The sequence below is a fragment of the Pyxicephalus adspersus genome, chromosome 11 (genome assembly GCF_032062135.1).
Source record: "Pyxicephalus adspersus chromosome 11, UCB_Pads_2.0, whole genome shotgun sequence".
Lineage (NCBI taxonomy): Eukaryota > Metazoa > Chordata > Amphibia > Anura > Pyxicephalidae > Pyxicephalus > Pyxicephalus adspersus.
In genome coordinates this window covers 11,030,341-11,052,410 of record NC_092868.1, presented here as the reverse complement: position 1 = coordinate 11,052,410, position 22,070 = coordinate 11,030,341, and the positions used below count along the sequence as shown (strand labels likewise).

Here is a 22,070-nt window from a genome sequence, read left to right as displayed (position 1 = left end):
TAATATTTTTAATAAAAAAGAGTTTGTGATCTAACTGATATAGACAATCTATATTAAATATGTGATTTTATAGTGTAGCTATAGTTCTACATTGAGAGATGCAAACTTTTCTTTGCTAAATATTGAACATAAGTTTCCACCAGGTGTGCAGGATTCAGGTATGCAGGAAGTGTGGTTATAAGAGAAGCTGCTGTGGGGTCTACAGAACCAAAACAGACCAAATTCCCAAACAGCATCCAGTAACAAAACCGGATGATTCAGTCATTTCAGGGTTAAAGGATACACTAAAATAAATAAACAGATGCCATTAGTACATGACAGCAATCTCAAAATCGTGCAGTGCTCACTACATCTTCAGGCTGAACAAAGGACCACATATGCCACGCAATCGCTTTTGGCACCTCTGGGCCATTTGGCTCATTTCCTTAGGTAAGAACTATTAGTTTAAAATTTTGACAGGACAAGAAAAAAAAAAGAAAATTGTTATTTTATCTTCTATGTTGTTTTTTTAAGGGCAGGAAGTGGCATTTCCAGTTGTAGCATTCAGCTGTGTTTGACAGAGGCCAGAAGCACACATTTCCCATGTATTAATCCTGCGTATTATTTCCCACAGAGCCTGCATCTGCTGTGTCGGTGGTGAATGGGACTCTGGGGGACTCTGTATACTTCCATCAGTTCGTGTACTGGAAGGCTCCATTGGAATGGAGGTTTGGAGAGATTGGCCATGATGCTGTAGTTGCAGTAAGGCCTTTTTATAATCCACCATATTGTTACCCTCATTACCAGGGAAGATGTGAACTTTCTAGTGAAGGTGCACTGAGACTCAACAACCTGACATACGCTGATCAAGGGCAATATGTGTTTATTGTTGGTGCAATTGATCCTTATCCCAGCCAAATTGTCTATTATCACCTTCAAGTATACCGTAAGTATTTATTCTGATGTTACAGAGTGCAAGTTGAATGTTCTGTGTATTCATTCAACCACAGCATCTACCTATACCTATCATCTCTGCAACTCTCTCTGTCCTATCTGTTTTGGTTATTCATTTGTAATATAATGGATTTGCAAATTATTCCCAGTCCTAGGGGTTTGTGTATTATATAAAATCATGCACCCCTAACAGTAGATGACACGGATATAAAAAAGTCAACATGGAGTATTTACTACCTGTAATCTTTTGATATTATATTATTAAACTTCTCAATGCCTCCTATATATTTCAATAACTGTAGGAAGTGTGTTATCTTGTACAAATTTGTGTAAGATAGAGATAGGTATTTGATTTACCTATATATAAATAAAGCCTCCATTTTAATTTCCAGTTATGGCTGCTCCCTTTAACAGGGCACATACCTAAGCTCTTTAGCTGTCCCTATTTTCCCTGATTTGTAAAAAATGAATAGGGTATGTAGTAAATAAAACCTTATAAATGTGCCCTATTTATAATAGCCATATTGGCCAAGGGTGTCACCCTTCATAGGTTGGGGCAAAAATTTGCACATTGGCTTTTTACAATGGACTATGTTTAGAGTGGAATTTTTGGAGATACAATTAAAAACATATGAATTCAATTTATATCAAGAAAATGTTTTCAGAGATTTCATACTTTTTAAAGAACAGGTTATATTATCATTACACAATTAAAAGTTATATCAAAGCATATCTGAAACAAAGTTTCATGTGAATAATCTTCCATTCCAATTTTCCCATTCCTTTAAAAGCATATTTAATTGCTTTACAATTAGTTATAAAACTGCAATTAACATTTGCAAATTACAGAATGTGGTGTGATATTTTATCAGGCAATAGGAGAGGATAATTTGTATTATATTTTGTTCTGCTTAGACAGAATATTTCTCTTTCAATTTCTAAAAAATCCTTTGGTTAGCGGACTATAGCTCTACAATAAAAAAAGTGATGTCCCTTCTGCAATAAAACAAACTTATCTGCCTGTACCTCTTACCTTTCATGCAATTACTGAGCGGTGCATCTGTACATGCATGCTGATCAGTGTAGGATGCCAGGATATGCCAGGTATTCTGAAATCCCCTGGGGCTTCCGGAATTGAATGAACTCCTGCATGCATGTACGGAAGATGACAACACCCAGGCCAGAATAAAGACAGGCAATGTAAATAAAAAACTGAGATCAGGCTGGTAAACGTATTTTGTTGCAGAAGGGACATCACCTGGAGTAAGGGACCTGCCTTGTCTATTATTATTTTAAAAATTCCACGAGCTGTTGGGCTCATCTCGGATGAGAATCTGACCTGTATACAGAGGTCGTCCAACATCTTTCATGGATTCCTCCTGGCGGACCCATGTACGACGGAAGGTAAATGTTGAAAGTGAAGGAAGGAGAGCACAACAGAGTGCCGCTCACTTGTTCTCCCCATTCCATACTCAATAGAACAGAATAGCATTGTATGCACAGCATTCATCCATTTATCCATTTATCCATTTATGCGCTAGGTCCTGGGTTCGAATCCCACCCAGGACACTATCTGCATGGAGTTTGCAGGTTCTCCCCATGTCTGCGTGGGTTTCCTCCGGGTACTCCGGTTTTCTCCCACATCCCAAAAAACATGTTAAGTTAATTGGAAAGTTAAGTTAATTGGCTTCCCCCTAAAATTGACCTTAGACTACATTAACCACATATGACTATAGTAGGGACATTAGATTGTGAGCTCCTTTGAGGGACAGTTAGTGACATGACTATGAACTTTGTACAGCACTGCGTAATATGATGGCGCTATATAAATACTGTATAATAATAATAATATTCTTTCAGTCGTTTGTCATTGGAAACGATTGTGAAAGATAATGTCCAAAGACAATAGTCAAGCGTACGTACATAACTCATTCCTAATCTAGATTAATGGTTGAACAAACGGATGATACATAAAATACTTGCTTGCTTGATAGCAAAAGGTCAATTCAATCCATGTAATTATATTCCTTATTAAAAAGAATGCATAGTATATGAATATAATTATTCATAAATAGATGCAGCGGGGGCTGCAGACTGGCCAATCAGGAGTAAGAAATAGATTGGGGTATAAAGGGAAGTGCTCTTAGTAGTTAGTTAATTTGTGACAAACATGTGTCAACCAGGCCTGATTACTTTATCTGCAAAGGGCATTCTAAGAAATGTGATAAATCTGGAGGCATCATGTAAATGCCAGTTACCCCTGAAAGTTGTGTCTTGAGAAGGTAGAACTTGATTAAGATGAGCATGAACATCTTTTCTGGTCCCTGATGAATGATAATATAAAAACAATCAATGATAAAGCCAGGTAGGTTTATGTTTTTCAACACACATTCATAGATTTAACCCATCATTCAGTGCAGAAGCTAGGGGCATGGGCATTAGTGAGGTAGCCTTGGTCAACTTCTGATCAGTTGTATGAAAGGTTCTTATGATTATTTTCTTGGTTGGTAATTTGGTGAATTGTTAACCGAAACATAAAATGTGTGAGTTCTAATGAATAGTTACTGATTTAGTTACTTCTTCGAACCTTCCTTTGTTTCAAAGCTTCTCTTAGTGCCCCAGTTCTCATTCTGAACCCTGACCATGACCACCTTGTGAGCGGAAGCAATGTTACCCTTCATTGCAATGCTGGTAACCAACATATTGAAACCTACATCTTCTACCGTGATGGAAAGAATATCTGCTCTCAGCCCCATGTGACCTGCAGGGATTCCTACCTCTACTTCCAGCCAATCACAGAGAGTGACAGCGGTAGCTACACCTGCGCAATCCAGAACCCGGTCAGCATCAGCACAAGCAACACCCTACAGGTGACAATATCAGGTAAGCATTTTTATTGTAAGAATAAACATGAAGACGTATACAAAATACACCAATGATTGCAAATGTGTTCATTAAAACATCATAAAATGTATTGAATACATTTTAATAGTAAAGTGATCTTTCTTTTATTTTTGTGTATGTTCAAAAAGAAATACTAAAGCTTTGTACTACTCATAGTGACCAAATACTACAATGCTTATAGTGCCTATTATAAGAAACATACCTAGCAGGGCATGGACAGACAGGTAGGAACAAGATTCATTGTTAGGACTAGTGTTGGTCGAATAGCTCACTATTGGATTCGGCAGCTATTCACTCGAATATAGCAAAAAAATTTGGGTGGTTGAACATCGAATTCGAACACCATTAACGTCAATGGGAGAAAAATTCGGGCTTGTTTCAGCACTGTGTGGAGCTTCTACAGCCTCCAAACAGATGTAAAAAGATACATTGTAAAGAGATACATAACACTATTACATACCCCTGTGCTTCACATGAAGATTAAAGAGCACCTGTGAAATCTATTTTAGGCTAAAGCTAGGTACACACTTCCAATAATTATTGTTAGAAAATGAACGATTACGACCGATCAACGATTATGCACGATTATACTTGAACAATCATATTGTGCACAATTCTGTACATGCTGTAACAATATGATCGTTCATATATAATCCACCAACAGTGTCCACACACTAGATACAATCGTTTGAACGATGCAGGGAGGGACATGTAAAGGAGAAAGTGTACCGCGGAAACATGCACGATCACTGAACGACCGTACACGATAGATAGTGAAAGATCGTCGGCCAATCAGATCCACCGTGGCGGTCGTTCATTTTCTAACGACAATCCTCATTCGTCGGTGTCCTTGGTCCCTTTTTTTTTGGCCAATCGGTTGTTCATCAGTCGTTTCTAACGATAATTATTGGACGTGTGTATGCAGCTTTAGTCTACACGGACTGCATTCCCATGGGCTAATCTACACCAGGACGTTTCCTTCAGGCACGTTTTTGAGCGTTACCTTAAACGTTGCTTCCAACATTTAAAAAATTAAAACGCTGGATAAACGTGGGAAAACACTTCCATTGAACTCATTGGAGGCTTTTTCAAGCGTTTTTAAGCTTTTATGAAAGCTTCCATTGAAAACAATGGGGGCTTTTATAAACATTTTTAGCAGGACTTTGGAATCTGGAAGCCCCCTTTAATAAGGAGACTCCTAGATCTCCACCGCCCTACCCTGGTGAATGAGTACAGGGGTACATAAATCCCCTTACTCATTCCCTGAAAGGGTTAAAATATAAGTAAAAAACAGGACAAGGCTTTAAAATTATTTTATTAATGTGTGTGTTTGTTTAATTTAACTTTTTTTTTTTTTTACAGGTTATCCCAATGACAGGAGGATTTCCAGGGTTGCAATGAACCTGGAAATCCTCCTGACAGTGAGAAATTGCAGGGCACTAGGGGTTAAATGAGGACAAGCCTCTCCATTCACCCCTAGTGTTCTGGCTGAGGTTTTATATTTCGCAGCCATTCAGCACTAGAGATGAACGGGGAGACTTGTGCCAATTCATCCCTAGTGCTCTGATTGGCTGAGAAATAGGAAATCCTGATGACAGCAAAGGCATCATCAGGATTTCCCTTTCCTCAGCAACTCAGGGAGCAGAGCAATCAGCGGAGCTTTACTATGCTGACAGCTCTGCTCCACTGATCCTGAAGGCAATACGAGGGCAATAGAGGTTGAATGGAGATACTATCTCCATTCATACCTCTACTGCTCTGTGATTGGCTGAGGAAAGGGAAACCCTGATGATGCTTGAGCTGTCATCAGGATTTCTTATTTCTCAGTAAATCACAGAGCAGTAGAGGTATGAATGGAGATACTATCTCCATTCAACCTCTATTGCCCTTGTATTGCCTGCGGTTACAGCTAATTGAAGGCACCTGCTTTCAATTAGCTGTGACCGCACAGTTCCCACGGTCCAGGAATCCCACAATGACATTATGATTCATAATGTCATTGTCGGATAACCTGTAAAAAACAAAAAAAACAAGTTTAAAATAAAAAACGGATACGAAATATATATATATTTTTTTTTCCTCCCGAATTTTTGCTGTCAAATCCCGTGATTTTCGGGTCGGGTCTACCCGAATTCGAAAAGCCATATTCAGGTCGAATATAGGGACAACCCGAATTCGAACATCAACACTAGTTAGGACCCTCTGATATTCTTGATATTCAGACCCTCTCACAGGGAAATTGTGGCCAAGCTGGAAACTAAATGCCTTCAAGGGCTAGAAGTGCTTATTATCAATTCTTAGGAGACTAAAATGCATAGCCAAATGGTTGACACCACCTCCTCCATTTCAGTCTTAAAAAACAAAACTGTACAGTAAAAATTGACAAAATTGTCAAAAGTGTCCGAAAGTTGGATAGGTAAGGTCCTTGCAGATTTGCATCTGACAATTGTTCAAGATTGTCTAGGATGACTGTCAGCAGAACTGTCTCACATCATTGGGCCTGATTTATAAAAGCTCCCCAAGACTGGAGAAGATAGGCTAGAATGGATCCGGTTTAGGATTGAAAATATTTGCTAACTTGTAGCAAATTATTTTGAGGAATAGAATACCAAGTTTGCTGGATCACCCAGGTTCTCCTATGAAAGTCTACATTCCCCAGTGGTGGAGAGCTTTATTAAATCAAGACGGGTGTGTAGCAATTTGCCTTTACATACCACTAACCATCAGACAGATCTCCCCTCTCCATAGAAAAGAACAGCGTGTACAGCAATCATTCATAAAACTCACTCGAAACAATCACTACGACAAACATAGAACATCTGTCTTAGGCTTTTGGACATAACATGTTGTAAAGTTCACAGACTGTCACTCAAAAAAATATTGTTTTTTTTACTAAACCCCTACTGAGGACCCCTCAGTCCGTTTCCTCTGTAACTTTCCCAAAGTCTAAGAACAGCTTGTTTATGTGACGAATGTTTAAGAGATTAGATTGTAATGCTAAGTATGGGAAATGCACGTAAATCCTTTCTGTAGCTTGTAAAAAATACTAATTATTGAAAAGGACGGAGACAGTAATCATTTATATAAATTATTTTATTTACTTGTATTTATATACCGCTAACACAGAGGTTTACAATGTCCCTAGTCATATTACTAACTGTCCTTCAAAGGGGCAAAGGCCAGAGTGCTATAGCATTCAATAACTCTTCATGTATTCAGCAAAATATATACACCAAGAACTTCCAACTCTCAAATTCCACTTGTATTAGCGAAAAAGATGGATACTGTATTTGCCCCATTTAAAATTTCTTGATGCCATATCCCGTATTATACTTCCATATAAATTATTTCAAAAACATATTGGGACTTTTTAGGCATCAAAAGTCAATTAAGGCATTACAAACTGTTAAATTTGAACATGGTAAAACCTAGCTTCTCTAAAACCTTGCTAAGCTTTTAGCATTTTTTAATAAAATGTATTCACATAAATTATAAAATAGCCTATGAATATTGCTTCCTCAATTAGTGTATATCCATCAATTTATCATATTTCCCTTCTTATGTATTATATCTTCTCATCCGTGATTGCTCAACAGGTTTTACGGAAATCTCATCTACTTCATCACGAGTGATGGAGACATATTTCCTTTTCACTATATATTTAATGTGTATACATCCAGAGCTTTATAAATTATGCTAGTAATTATGAAATGAACAGCAAAAAGGGGATGATGGCTGAAAAGTCCAAAAATACTTTTGAAATATTTTTAATAGAATTCTTTTGAAATGCCACTGTCATTATTAAGCCAATATAACGTGCCTCTCATTTACTTGGGGTCTTCTATAATGTGTGATAGGCAAACAACTGGGGAAGCAACTAAAATTGAATGACCTTGTAGGAGAGGGGTGTCAAACTCAAATACACAGAGGGCCAATATTAAAAACTTAAACAAAGTCACGAGCCAACCTTGAGATTTATTGAAAAAAATTTAGAAAGTTTTTCTTTCTCATTAGATATAAAGACATTTTGCTCCACTTTCAATCTGGAACAGGCCTATAATAGAGGCATAAGAATGTTTTTTAAATTTTATTTAGGAAAAAATCTTATGCCTCTTTCTCTGTTTGTTAACCTTCTTGCACAGACTAACAAAAATAATAACAATTTTCAGTCCATGCCTTGGAGTAGCAAAAAAAAGTACAGCTGAGGGGGAATGCTGGAAATGCCAGACGCGGCCAATGCGGAGCTAAATCTTATGAGTGGCCCACCGCTGAAACTCCCTCTTCATTGAAATAACGCCGCTACTAAAATTCCCAAAATTACTTGTGTCTATAAAACAGTCCAATGCGGGGCCACGCAAAAGCAGAAAGCCTGATGAGCCATAGATGCGAGTGATGCCGGGAATTGTAGTAACATCGCTATGTAAATGGAGCGATGGGTCAGCTGCAGTTCATATTTAGGATTCATTTGGGGGACCTAAAAAAAATTGTGTTGCAGGCCAAATTTAACACCCCTATTGTAGGGAGTGGGGGCAATACTGATATTGGCCTACTATTTGCCTAAAATAATAACCACCAAATGAAAACTGCTTGTTTTGCTAGCTTTAGCCCACAGTGTGGCAATATTTTAAAATTAACATAATATTATAGTAATAGTAACACATAAATCATGCATCCCAGGAGGCTTCCGGGTGCTCTTTTTGTGCATGCTCAATGCTGGGCATGCACAGAAAGTGCTATTTTCTGCAATGTAAAATAAAGTGCAGATCCCATGCATGCAGAGAGAGTGAGAGTGAGTTCCTGCATGGGTCCTAATAAATGCAGAGGAAGCCGCAATGTGCCGGGTATCTCAGCAAGCTCAGCTCAGCGATTTTGACAACTAAAGCGAGCAAATAGGCAGGTAATAAGGATGCTTTTTGCAGAAGGAACATCGCCTGTCCCTTTCTGCAATAAAGTCCTGCGTGGTCACATATTTTTCATCCTAGACCCCCTAGGCATAAAGAAGATTTCATCTTAACAGTGCAGTTGATGCACTGCAAGGAAGATATTGACAGCTGAGTTCGGCTTTAAATCTCTCAGTAGAAAACAGATGTAACCACCCATGTAGCTCTAGTCTTGCCCAAATAATTGTGATCCTGTATATTGTATAATTCTGGAGGAAGGAAACCTGAAGATCTTGCATACATTAACCAAAGATATTGCAGCCATTAAAGAAAAAAAAACAAAGAAGTTCAATCAAATTCCCTCGTTTATTAAACAGACACATATGTCAATTTAACTTTTCAGAAGTTTAATTAAAGTTCCTTCAATAAATATTTACCAGCAGATAAGAGCTTTTCATCTTCTACACCCATTTAATTGCACATGTATCATTATATTTTTGGCTATTTGTGTAATGAATCATCTTTTACAATTTCTCTACTATCCCATGTCCAAAGTATTCCTTTCTGTATTATTGGAGTCTTTCTATCCACCAGTTAGTTTCATGTTCTCTATCACACTAACTATTCATGTGCTTATTTCTTTATCCTTTATCAGAGAACCTTTTTAAATTCCTCTTACTCCACCTCATTAAATATTGTAAGGTTGTACAGTTTGTCAATCTGTAGCTGTGACTTCCATACACTGCAGTGATGGCTGCCAACCAGCCTGGAACATTTATGTGTTGTATGGAATAAACTGGTGGTGGTGGGTGTTACTTGACATTTAATCAAATCTATAAATATATTACTGCAAATAAAATTGGTAAGTAAATTTTGAACCTACGTTGGATTTTGGTCGTTGGAAACTATTCCTGATTATTTCCAATGACAGGAGAATTAATGAAGGCTGTACACACAGCGCTGTTTGTTCTATAGAGAGGGGAATGGGGTGCTCACCCTGCATGTCCCCCTTTATAGAAAAGCACCAACGTCATCACTGCTGGGTCAATTATTGATTGATTAGTATGGATTGGTAAACGACATCGGGGGACAGCTGTAATCATTCTAGATTTTTGGCCAAGACAATCAGGATCATTCATCTCCAACATTCTTTAAAGGCCCTCTCATTTCTCATGTCCTCATTCTGTTCCTCATCCTTTTGGTAATGTCATTTTAGTATCACTCCATGGTAATGACATAAAATTTTCTTTAAACCCTATGTGACCTGCAGGGATTCCAGCCTGTACTTTCAGCCCATCATAAAGAATGGCAGAGAGCGCTACACCTGTACCATATAAATCCAGTAGGATATATCTACGGCAATACCCTGCACCTGAGTTTTACAGTTGAGCAAATATTTAAGGATCAAAGTCACACATGATCCTTTGATGCCAGTTATTTCTAATTGCAAAATGAGTATTGCAGATATCTGCGGGAGCTAATAATTGGAGCATAATCTCAATGTAATAGGCAGCAGGGAATTTCCTAGTGGGAATTTGGGATATATTTAAAAGGTCACAGGGTCATGGAAAGGTTTCAAAAAAATGTGTGTGATGCTAGCCTTGTGGAAAATGGAACTTGTTCTCATAGCACCTTTCAGGAGAAATAGTCATACAAAGTTAAGTAAATAATTCTGAAGAGCATTAATATCAAAGAAAACTTGATCTATGATAATCATGCTGGAGACCCATCAGAACTAAAAGACCTCGAAATTGAAGATGTTGCTGACAACACTGGACAGATATTGGCCTTGCCGTTATTTGCCCCATCCATTTACAATTTGAAAAACTTCAATGTGTCTTCACATGGACCTTTGTAATGGATATAGCAAAGACCAGTAGTCTAGTGCTTGGGGACTGAGCCCACCACCGACTGGTCTTGCTCTTGATGGGATCATACCTCCGATCATACCTCCTCTCTCCAATACTTACTCCTCAATTAGAAAAAGCTTCATCCCTACTTTTATACGATCTATGTAGCACTGTTTGAACAAGAATTTGTCATACTATCATCAAAAACATTTTAGGCTGCTGACATAAAGAAAATGAATGACTCATGATCTGACTCTCTGCTCTTTTACACTTATTACGTAATGAATGTCCTGCAACTTCCGCCTATGCAACGTCTCTAAAATACTTTTATTCCTTTGCAGAAACCATTACACTCCTGATTAATGCAACTTCATCTGCTCTATTATTCCACTTCCAAAAAAGCTTTCCGTCACCTTAACACATTAAACAAGCACTTCAATTCCACCTCTTTGAAAGTGCTTGCTAATCTTCAAATCTCAAATTCTATCTATTTCTAATAAGCCTTAAGCCGCGTACACATGTGCAATAATAGTGAAAGATCCTTTCCAACGACTATTATTTCACGATGCATGAATGATGCTGTACATACGGCACCGTTCTATTCAGAGCGGAGAGCAACGGAGCAGCGCCCCACTGCAGGCTCTCCCCCTTTACTTGCACTTTAAGAAGTAACATTTTTAAAGGGAAGTATAATAAGAAATAGGTCCTGGAAATGGAACATGAGCTACGTACACACTTCCAATAGTTCTCGCCCGATAATCGGCTCAGGGCCAATATCGGACGAGAATCTGACATTTGTACAGCGGCCGTCCAATGTTTTTCATGAATCTGTCCTGGTGGGTCCAGAAATGACGGAGGACAAGTGGCCGCGATGAAAGTGAGGGAAGGAGAGCGCAGAGGGTGCCACTTATTCTTTCTTCCACCTTCCACCTCTCCATAGAGCAGAATGGCGCTGTATGTACATATCTATCATTCATCTATTCTTAAAAGATTGTTTACAATGACAAAACTCTAACACAGCCAAAGTCTTCAATATTAAATATCAGAACAAGTCAAAAAGTGGTCTATTCTCCCTTGTAATACCCTTCTCTAGTGTTCTCGAATTATCCAGATTCAGTGCTCTCTGTTTAAATGAAAATGAATTCATTGTATGTTTTACCTTTCTATGACAGGTAAAAGGGCTCCATAGATCTGTACTTCTGATTATATATGGTCAGTGGCATTGTTTACATCCCTCCACCAATAGACAGAAATAATAAAAACAGGTATAATATACTCTCATCATTCTATCCCACAAAACAACACCACTGCCACCATAACTTAGGAAATCTCACCAATATCTGATCCCATCTTCTAGCCCCATATTAAGGTTGTGTACTTATGGGAAGCAGTAAGACAATAATCCTCTATGTTTATGCACCATTTGGTAAGTCTTTGCCTCTTAGTGTTGCTTACATTTTTTTCCTGTTCTTTTGAGTGCTGTTTAGACGTACAGAGGCAAATCCTAAGATTCAGAACAACCACAGTATATTTAGGCTGAGAGCCCTTTCATTTGTCACAGCAGGCAGAAGCTTCCAAATCTGTGCACTGAATGGGCTAATTTTAGTTAGCTGAGACAACAGGTTTGTTTGTTTCTATTACAACTAAACTGAATGTGGGAAATTTAGCTTGAATCTGAATATTAGTTGAGGAAGGAGGGGAGGAATAGTGCTTAGGTCTACATTGGCACGATGAGGATAGAGGGGTAAGAAAACTTTCAAAACTTTCTTGCATCTTACGTAAACTGATGCTATGACATAACCCTGTTGTAAAGACGCACCTAGTTCCTTTTAATTACATTCTTGGGATTTTTCTACGTCACATTCTGCTTTAACTCCAACAGAAAAAAAGCAATTTTTGCAATCATATCTAACAATAAAAACTGCAATAATAGAAAAACTTGCCGACTATAATATTCGTGCTATATTGTTCATGAGTAATGGAGCATTGTTTAGCAATCTTGCTGAACTTTTCCACTGCCCCGCCTTGTATATTGCCTATTTACGTATATATGTAATATTACACCTATCTCATACTATCTCTTACTATATACCTAATATTGTATTGATTTTTAGACAGGGGGAAATATGTCAGGAACTATTACTAATCTCCTTCTCATAACGACCCTGATTTTTTTAAAGCTCTCCAAGACTAGAAAGGATAGATCAAGGGAGAACCTGGATGATCCAGCAAACCTGAAATGGATTTAAAAAAAAATCTTTTTCTGTTAGTTGGTGTTAGGAAATGTGCATCTGTCCAGTGACTCCAGCGGTGCTGTGTGCCATCGCAGTATGAAACACTGTTTATTCTTTCCAGCAATGTAATTTGCAGCAGCCAGGGAAACCAAGATAGCAGCAGGCTCTGCTTCCCTTTAGTTGTGCAGCCTGATGTATTTTTTGCATCCCCATCACCACTCTGTGAGGCTGTGCACAGCTGAAGGGGATTTCGGAGGCAATTAGCTCCTGATTCAGCCCTGCACTGCTATTGGCTGCTGGGACTTTATAGCCTCTCTGCTCCCAGTCACCAGTGCCTGTTGTAGCGTATAGCTGGGCTAATCTGTGCTGAAGTTTGTTTCCCTCTGATTTATTATTGCTGACCTTGCCTGTTCATGACAACCCGCTTGAACTCAGCCTGGACCGACCTTTACCTGTGACTCCGACTCTGCTTTTGCCTTTTCCTTTGTACTTCATTTAGTGGACTGATCTCTTGTGTATGATCTCTGCTCTGTATTCTGAACTTTGCCCTGTTGGAATCTTGCTCCTGTCTTATTTGTTGGCTCCTGGCTTGCTGCCAGCCCATCCCCAGACACTATCCCTTGTGCAGTAAGTCCTGGGGGCCACTGAGTGCTGGGAGACGTAACCAGTCTCCCGAGGCTTTTTCCCTAAAAAGGGGGGGCTGTCTTATTTGATGGCCCTGCCTTATCATCGGGGAAACACGGTAAGTGAATATAAATATAGATTTTGTTATTTTTCCCTAAAAAGGGGGGGCTGTCTTATTTGATGGCCCTGCCTTATCATCGGGGAAACACGGTAGTAGTGATGAACCAAAGACAGCTAATAGTGTGACAGCTTGGCCTGGAGATATGAAAGAGTTTGTGAAATAAGATAGTTTGAGAAAAGGGTGCACTTTGGGTTACAGAGATCTTTTTGTCATCGCCTTGGTCTAAGAGGGGGACAAGTAGATGAAAATGTAGAGAGGCTGAAGGTAAGAAGGTTGTGGTCAGAATGGGAAATAATTATCAAGGTGAGGTTACAAAGTATGGAAAAGTCCAAATACAGTGTGCATCAGTGTGATATTTTTTGCTGTCTTTTCTCCCATTCTATTTTCCTTTTTTAGAGAACACAAAGCATAAAATGAAAGGGAATTTCTCTAACGTAACAGGGGGAGTTGTGTCTTAGGCCATTGTTACCATAAAACACAATGGAACATTTTCATTAATTTTATATTTCAGTAACAGCTGTAAGATATTTCATTTCCCGCTACTTTCTGTGCTACTGACAGTGGTAACCTGGAAAAACGGGAAGCTAAGAAAACCTTAGAAATGTGTCAACATAATTTTCTAGTTAACTATGTTTAATGCTAAATGTTTGAACTATTGTAGTATCTTTCCTTTTTTTCCGAAATGGTAAAATTGTTCATTTTATAATTTTTGTATTTATTATTTTTTAATTATTATTTTTTAGTCTTGATAAATGGGACATGAAAAAGCCCATGAAATGTGTTGGAAACTGTGATACAAGGAAATATTATAATATTCTAATAGTGCTCTATGGTTTTCTGTGAATTTGACCCAAATCACCCCTTTATTGAATTAGAGCAGCTTTATTAGAAGTATTATACTCCATTGTTAATTCTCTTTATCAAACTCTCCGGTATTCCACTAACCCGACTCTCTCCTCTACAATCTATTATGAATGCTGCAGCCAGACTCATCCATCCTTCCCACCGCTCCTCTTCTGCTGCATCTCTTTGCAGATCTCTACATTGGCTTCCATTTCACCTTAGAATCAAATTCAAGCTCCTGTGCTTTGCCTTCAAAGTAAAAAAGTACTCCCCCAGCTGCTCTCTCCGCTCTTCCAATGACCTACTAATGACTTCCTCACTCATAACCACATTACACGCATGGGTACAAGACTTCTATAGAGCTGCCCCAACTCTCTGGAATGGTCTTCCTCATCCTATTCGGTTTGCTCCTACTTTCTGCTCATTTAAAAGAGCACTCAAAACCTATTTTTTTCAAACTTGCCTACCCATCTTCCTCTGCCTTTTGAAACCGTCACTACTTCCCACCCTTACATATCTCCCCTCCTATTGTGTGTAAATACCCCCCCCCCCTAGATCATAAGCTCTTCGGGGCAAGGTCCTCTCCTCCTGTATCACTGTCTGTACTAGTCTATCATTTGCAACCCTATTTAATGTACAGCATGTTGGGGCTATATAAATCCTGTTTAATAATAATAATAATAATGGTGCTTGGATGTAGTTCCTCTCATCTACAGGTTCACACACAGCAATAAAAAACAACAAATAATATTGGAAAGCCTAGAGTACATTGTAAAGCACAATCACAATTAAATGTGTATACAGAGAGTTTTTTTTATCTTTTCTAATGCTCTAATAATGCATTTTTTTCTATCACACTGTAAGCCCAATGCTAAAATGGAATATATATCTTTTCATTGATGCTAGAGTGTTAATCTGAATTTTTTTTTTCTCAGGGACTCCAATGGTGAGATTTCTGGTTTTCTTGGTATACACATCTCACTTTATCCCTGTTGTATTGTACATAAAGCAGAAGTTGAAACACACACAAAAATTGCTGAGAACCTAGGAACATCCTGGTGGGCAGGGCAAAAGGCTATAGCAGGAAGAGTTTGCTTTTTTAATATTTAACATTTTAGAAACCAGAGGCTGATACAACTCATTGTGTTCCACTTGGAATTTACTTTTGGGTGGCTTGGCCCTATATTGCACATTACTTCTCTAGGCTCTCATATCCACAGAAGAAACAATCGCATGGACAACTCTGATTTGTGCTTCTGTGTTATGATTGTCTATTTTGATGTCAACATTAAAAAGTAATAAAATAATTTTATTTTTAAGTCTTACACTTCTTTACCTTAATGGAATCTTTGTTTTTGATTCGTAGCTCCTGGCTCTGGAACAGAATTGAACAGTAACACATTGGAATGGGTCTGGGAAGGAGAATCAGTATCTCTATACTGTTCAACACAAGTTGTGGATGTCACCATTCTCTGGAAGGTGGATGGAAATTTATTACCCCCAAGTGATCGATATGATATTTTCAATAATGAAGCAAAAACAAACTCTACTCTCACCATCAGTCCTATCTTCATAAATGATACGGGATCTTATACCTGTGAAGTCACTAACACAATGGTGAAGGAGATCAGCAATGCTGTAAACCTCAATGTGGCCAGTAAGTAATATTGAAATGTCTATTTAACAGCTGTCCGTGCTATATCAAGGGCTCATGATAAACATGCAGAGGACAGGAGAGGAATCCAGTCCTTTATGGAAGCTGTACTGTATTAGATTTTGTACATGGTAGTTTTATGGTGCTGTCTGTTTCCTGAAAAAAACATTGTATGCTTAAAACTGTTGCTGAGTGTTATCTATTGTCATTTTGCTATTGTATATCATTTATAATGGGGTCTAAAGTTTGCTCCAGCTTTGCAAAAGAGTTACTGTATATATAAAGAGTAGCTTGAAAAGTACAGCTTGCAGAGAGGAACAACATTCAATTTCCTAAACAAGGCTAAAGTCCAGTATGATGTAATTGGCATAAAGTTTAGACATAACCACAAAGCAAAGTTCAAAGACATGGAAACAATCTCTGCTCCATTGAGCTTTTACATGATTAGTGACTTATATGTCCCTAAGTCCCTTGTCTTGGGTAGTCCTTCGCTGGGGAACAGCTCAGTACACAACTCAGTAATATAATACTAATTCTGTCTTCCAGATAGGTTTTAATCCAATTTGAATCCACCTTGTAAAGCATACCTTGATACATATCCTGAATACTCAACACTAGGTCTAGCTGACCCTAATCAGCAGCAAAACATGGCTTGCAGAATTGGGAACCCATACTACCCTACTTATGTCATGAGGATTCCTATTTAAACCAACCACAATTCGGGTTTTCTGGAAATACCAAGTAGAGAACTGTGTTTCTATATATAGCACAGGAGGTAAATTTTAGCAGAACCACAGCATAGTTGTCACCCCACCGTCTTGTGATTTGTTTAGCTCAGCTTTGCAGCTCTCTGCCTTAATTACCACTTTTGGGGCTATGAAATGTAGTATTTCTATACTTTTGTATTGTTTGAACACATCCTTTCCCTTTTAACTGTTCTCTTTCCCTTTTTTTTTCTCAGAACCCCCGGATAGTTTAAGTATTGATTGTACTGCAAAAGCTTACATTGGTGGCATACTGCTCACCTGTTCCTGGACAGGTGGACAACCTGCGGCTGACATTAAACTGTCATTTAATGGCACAATTAATAAGGGACAAAACATGGTAAACCGAAGTATAAATCTGGATAATGATGTCCAACAAGCAGAATTTATCTGTCATGGAAATCAACTGGGGAAGATTTCCAAGTGTAATATTACTTTAGGTGAGATGACAATAGTTTAGGATTTGCACTGTACAGGTACTATGCTATATTCATCTGCTGATTAGTCAGTCCCTTTAGGTGCTCATTGTTGATCTCCCTGCACATATTGAACACACAATACACTAACTGTAGGTCAATACTCCTAGAAACAAAAGAGCTCAGATAGGTGAGAATAGCTTGCTAGTATTGGGCTATTAGAAAAACAGTCAGTTTGTTCTAGAAGAAGAACAACATATTCAGTAAACTGATAATACAATGCCCTCCTTAACCATTACATTGACCAGTACATCAGTATATCCCATCATTACAAAATATACATAGTGCTTTGAACCTGACCTAACTAAAACCATAAATATCTATTCTAAATGTTTAGGAGATTTAAAAAACTGTTTGAAATTGACAGCAGTATTTAGTGGTCATGTGACCTGATTTTAGTAGATCAATTCATGGTACAAAATATATTTTTTTTATCACTGAAGATCTTATCTGTAATTGCTGAAGTTTTTTCTTAATTGCCATGATTTCATTGGAAATTAAAGTATATCAATACCAACTATTCATTTGACTAGTAGATAGCGTTATAGAATATATTAACACACTATGGTTATAAATACCAAATTCCATGTGTGATGCAAGTTTTTGATACAAAAAACAAGAATATAACATGTTTACACTATCTTCTTTATGTCTTCTCATCAGAACGTCCACTCTCCAAGAGTCATGACAACAATGCTGTAACTTCAGTGACAGAAGGAGAAAATATAAAGCTGACAGTGAGCCTGACGTCTCAGAATCCTTTATTTCCAGAGTACAATTGGTTCCATCTCAGTCCAGATACTGTTAATATCACAAGCGATGGGAAATATACAGTGGAGTCCAGTAGCTCTCAGTCTACTCTTATCATCTCCAATGTGACTGGGAATGAGAGTGGGAACTATGAATGCAAAGTCAGGAATACCATCGGAAGCACAAGCTTTAAATTCAATCTCGAAGTCAAATCAAAAGGTAAGAAAAAAATATGGTGGTACAAAATATGTAATATTTCTTTTCTTTTTGGAAACTGTTGAAGACCTTTATATGTACAGCAAGAGAACTAAATTGGAACATTAGAAGAACCCTAATGACAGAATGTCTATTTGTATTATATTAATTATTCTTCTTATCTGTTTCTTTGTCTGCAGATTCTAGTGGACTGAGCAGTGCAGTGATAGCTGGCATTGTAATTGGTATAAAAGCTGGTGTGGTCCTTATTGGGATTCTTGTGTATTTTATTGTAAATATATCAAAGTAAGTGTATATATGTAATACTTTATATAATGATGTATTTTGTGACCGCAGACAATAAAATATTTATTTCCAGATGGAGAAAGACTATTAAAAAGGATAAAGGATGATAGCAAATAAAGGGTGTTAGATGGCAAAGGTTTCAGCAGGTCTTAGGGGGTAGGGATAGAAAATAAATGTTGATAATGAGAACAAAATAGATTTAGGTGGAAGGTTGATGATAATATAAGATAGCTGTTTGCAGATCATAATATTAAATGAAGATAAAGAATAAATGACTTACATCAGGGGTGTCAAACTCTCTCTGGCCCGCAACGCCTTTTTTTTTGGGCCCCAAAGGAATCCTAAATATGAATTGCAGCTGGCCCAACACTGCATTGATATAGTGCTGCTACTACAATTCCCGGCATTCTATAGACTAGCGGGCTCTCCACCTATGTGTGGCTCCACATTGAACTGATTTATAGACGCAAGTAATGTCAGAAATTTTAGTAGCGGCACTATTTCAATGAAGAGGGAGTTCCAGCGGCCGGCCACTCATAAGATTTAGCTCTACAATGGCCACCTCTGGCATTTCCAGCACTCCCCCTCAGCTTTACTTTTCCTTGCTACTCCAAGGCATGGACTTGAATGGTTGGATTTTCATAGAAAGGTTTTATACCTAATGAGAAGGAAAAACTTCCTCAATTTTTTCAATAAATTTCAAGGTTGGCCGGCGGCTTTGTTTAAGTTTTTAATTTTGGCCCTCTGTGTATTTGAGTTTGACACCCCTGACTTACATGGTTCCAGTTGTAGGTGACTGTGAAGCAGAACTACAGATATCTATATTTATTAGTTCATCTTGTGGTTTGCAAACCTCTGCCAACATAGCAAGGTATTAATTTCCTGGTTCAGCTTTATACCTTTATCCTCCACCTACTGGACTATGAAATGGACTGTGATTTAAATCCAACAAGGTGACATAAAAAGGAGATAGAATATATAGGCTATCTTTAGGCTACAGAGTTTGGTAGATGTGTGTGAATTACAAAACTGAACATATTTCCACACATCTGTATATGTATTTTAATTGCCATGGTACACTGAACTTATTGATTGGGGATTTAAATTTAAACATGAATGTCTGACACTTTTGAGTTAGGTTATTAAAACAAAAAAATGCAGAAAAAACAATATGCACAAGAAAATAATTATATGAATAACTAAAGGATTAGATATTAGGTGCAGGACTGATCAACACCACAAATGTTTAGTTGCAATTATTGCTGGAGCCAGGGGCCACACCAAAGACACAGATATGTTTTTGGATCACTTTTTCCCTAAATTCATGACCAAATGTAATTCTTTATCAATTTCTTAATTTTAGGACATTTTAAAAATCAAATGTCCAATATAAAAATATAAAAATTTTAAAGGGTTCACAAACTTCCTAGCACCATTGTAGACCTTAATCTGATATAAAATAAATATAAGCATAATGTGGAATGTTTGTGCAAAATACAATTAATATAACAATGAACAATTTTTTTTTTTATCTTTTCAGAGGTCATCACTGAACACTGTGATATGTTACCATCACGCCTTAGTTTGGAGAATTTGACACATAAATTATGGCTGCCTTTTTATTATTATAATGGTTTATTATGTTATGATAATGGTGTCATTACAATACCAGTTTTATTTCATGATAGCAATGTGTTGTACCTATAGCAACCAAACATATTTTATGGTTTTTTGGCTCTGAATTTAATTTGTAGTTTTACGACATTGCACTTTGCTTTTCACTGCCCTATTAAGTCTTTACAGTATATGTGCAATGAAAAATATCACTATTTGTGTTTATTATAGCATTATTATTACTTCTAGATACATTTTATATTAATTCTGGCAGGGGAGAGATTGTGCATAAAGTTTTAGATGTAAATTATGTTTTTTTCTAATTGAAACTAAGTACCATGTGTTGTGTTTTCATTGTTTTATTTCTCTAGGATGTTTAATTGTTTTTTAATATATTTTTGTGTTTATGGTGGAGGTCATTCTAAAGAATGAGTCCATTTAACAGTGAGTTTTTAGGATATAGACTGAGCCTAGTGGATAAGTCAACTCACACATGTAGTTTTCTCTGTTTCAGTTCTTCAAGCAAAAATCAGCAGGGAAAATAGAAATCTCTTGTGATGACCACAATAGGTATGCAAAAACAACAGGCCTAATTTATTATAACTCTGGAAAAGATAGGCTTCATGGGTAAATCTGGGTTATCCAGTAAACCTGAAAAGGATTTCTTAAAATTATTTGCCACTATTTTGCAAATGATTTTAATCCCAGAGCAAATCTATTCCAGGTTTACCAGCTCACCTTGGCTCACTCATGACAGTCTATATTTTCAAGTGTTGGAGAGCTTTATTAAATCAGGCCCAGTGAATTAGGAAAGGGAATCTATATATATCCCTAGGACTTCTGACTTCCCTTGGATGGCGTGTGGAAAGAGGACTGACAGAGGATCAGGGGCCCACAAGAGCATGGTAGGGGACACAATGGGAGGTCAGACAGTCCAAGGTCAGTAACCAGGTGACCCATTGTTAGATTTTAGAAGAATCTATCAGAGGCAAGTCCAGGAAACAGAGCCATGGGGCATTCACAGCTAGCCAATTAACTAAACAAGGTACCAAATGGTATAAGACAAATCGTGTATCTGTGGGAGGAAGAGAAGAGGAGAGAGGGAAAGCTAGGCTTTTGAAGGGCAACCGGAGTTAAATTTAAAAACACAATAACATAATTTAAAAGATTAAGAGCTTTGTCTCTATAAATGAATCCTAAGCTAACATATAACCACTAGTTTTGCAAAAACATAGCAATATGGTTTAGTATCATTCTAGGTTAGTGATGGCGGTAAGGTGTCCCACCTGATGCGTTTCGCCCGAACTTGGCTTTCTTAGGGGTAAAGGGAGACCTTAGAATTTATAAAAATATACAGTATTACCAATCCATATATATGCATTGACTGAACATTAGACTTATGTTTACAATGAATCAATAAAGGAGAAGAAACCAAACAAGACTTCCATAGTATTATTGCTGGGGCTTTTTACCGCAATAAGAGCCTTGTGATACCGAATTGCTACTTGTAAGTGATTTGATAGTGAGACCGATATCAATTTGGACATACTGTGGTTTGGAGAGAGTAGAATGCAGAGCATGGGTAAGAATGAATGACTATTTTAAAAGAAATAAAAGTGTGTGAGCACAACTGATATTTATAGTGTGGTTTTGCTTATGTGTTATATAGCTAGCTAGTAGGGGTGCTCTAACTTGAAAAAGGATAGTGTTATTATATGATATAAGACAAAGCAGAATCACAGGCAAATGGTGGTCCCGGCAGCAACCCATCAAAGAGTTAGAAACAGAAAATCCAGCAGATAATTACCAGCAGCAGGCCAGCCAAGCTAAAAACACTACAACAGGAACTGGTGACTGGGAGAATAGAGGCTATAAAGTCCTGGCAGTCAATGGCAGGGCAGGGTTGAAGCCAGGAACTTTTA

The 22,070-nt window shown here is 37.7% G+C and overlaps 1 protein-coding gene across 1 annotated transcript; it reads left to right on the top strand.

Annotated features, from left to right (window-relative positions):
• The first annotated feature begins 289 nt into the window (after positions 1-289).
• Positions 290-21,589, top strand: LOC140340784 (cell adhesion molecule CEACAM1-like). Its single transcript, XM_072426164.1, has 8 exons — positions 290-429; positions 614-925; positions 3,538-3,816; positions 15,756-16,046; positions 17,005-17,247; positions 17,947-18,252; positions 18,429-18,534; positions 20,075-21,589. The coding sequence occupies exons 1-8, from the start codon at positions 315-317 to the stop codon at positions 20,085-20,087; spliced, it is 1,665 nt and encodes a 554-aa protein (XP_072282265.1). The 5' UTR covers positions 290-314; the 3' UTR covers positions 20,088-21,589.
• The last annotated feature ends 481 nt before the right edge of the window (positions 21,590-22,070 follow it).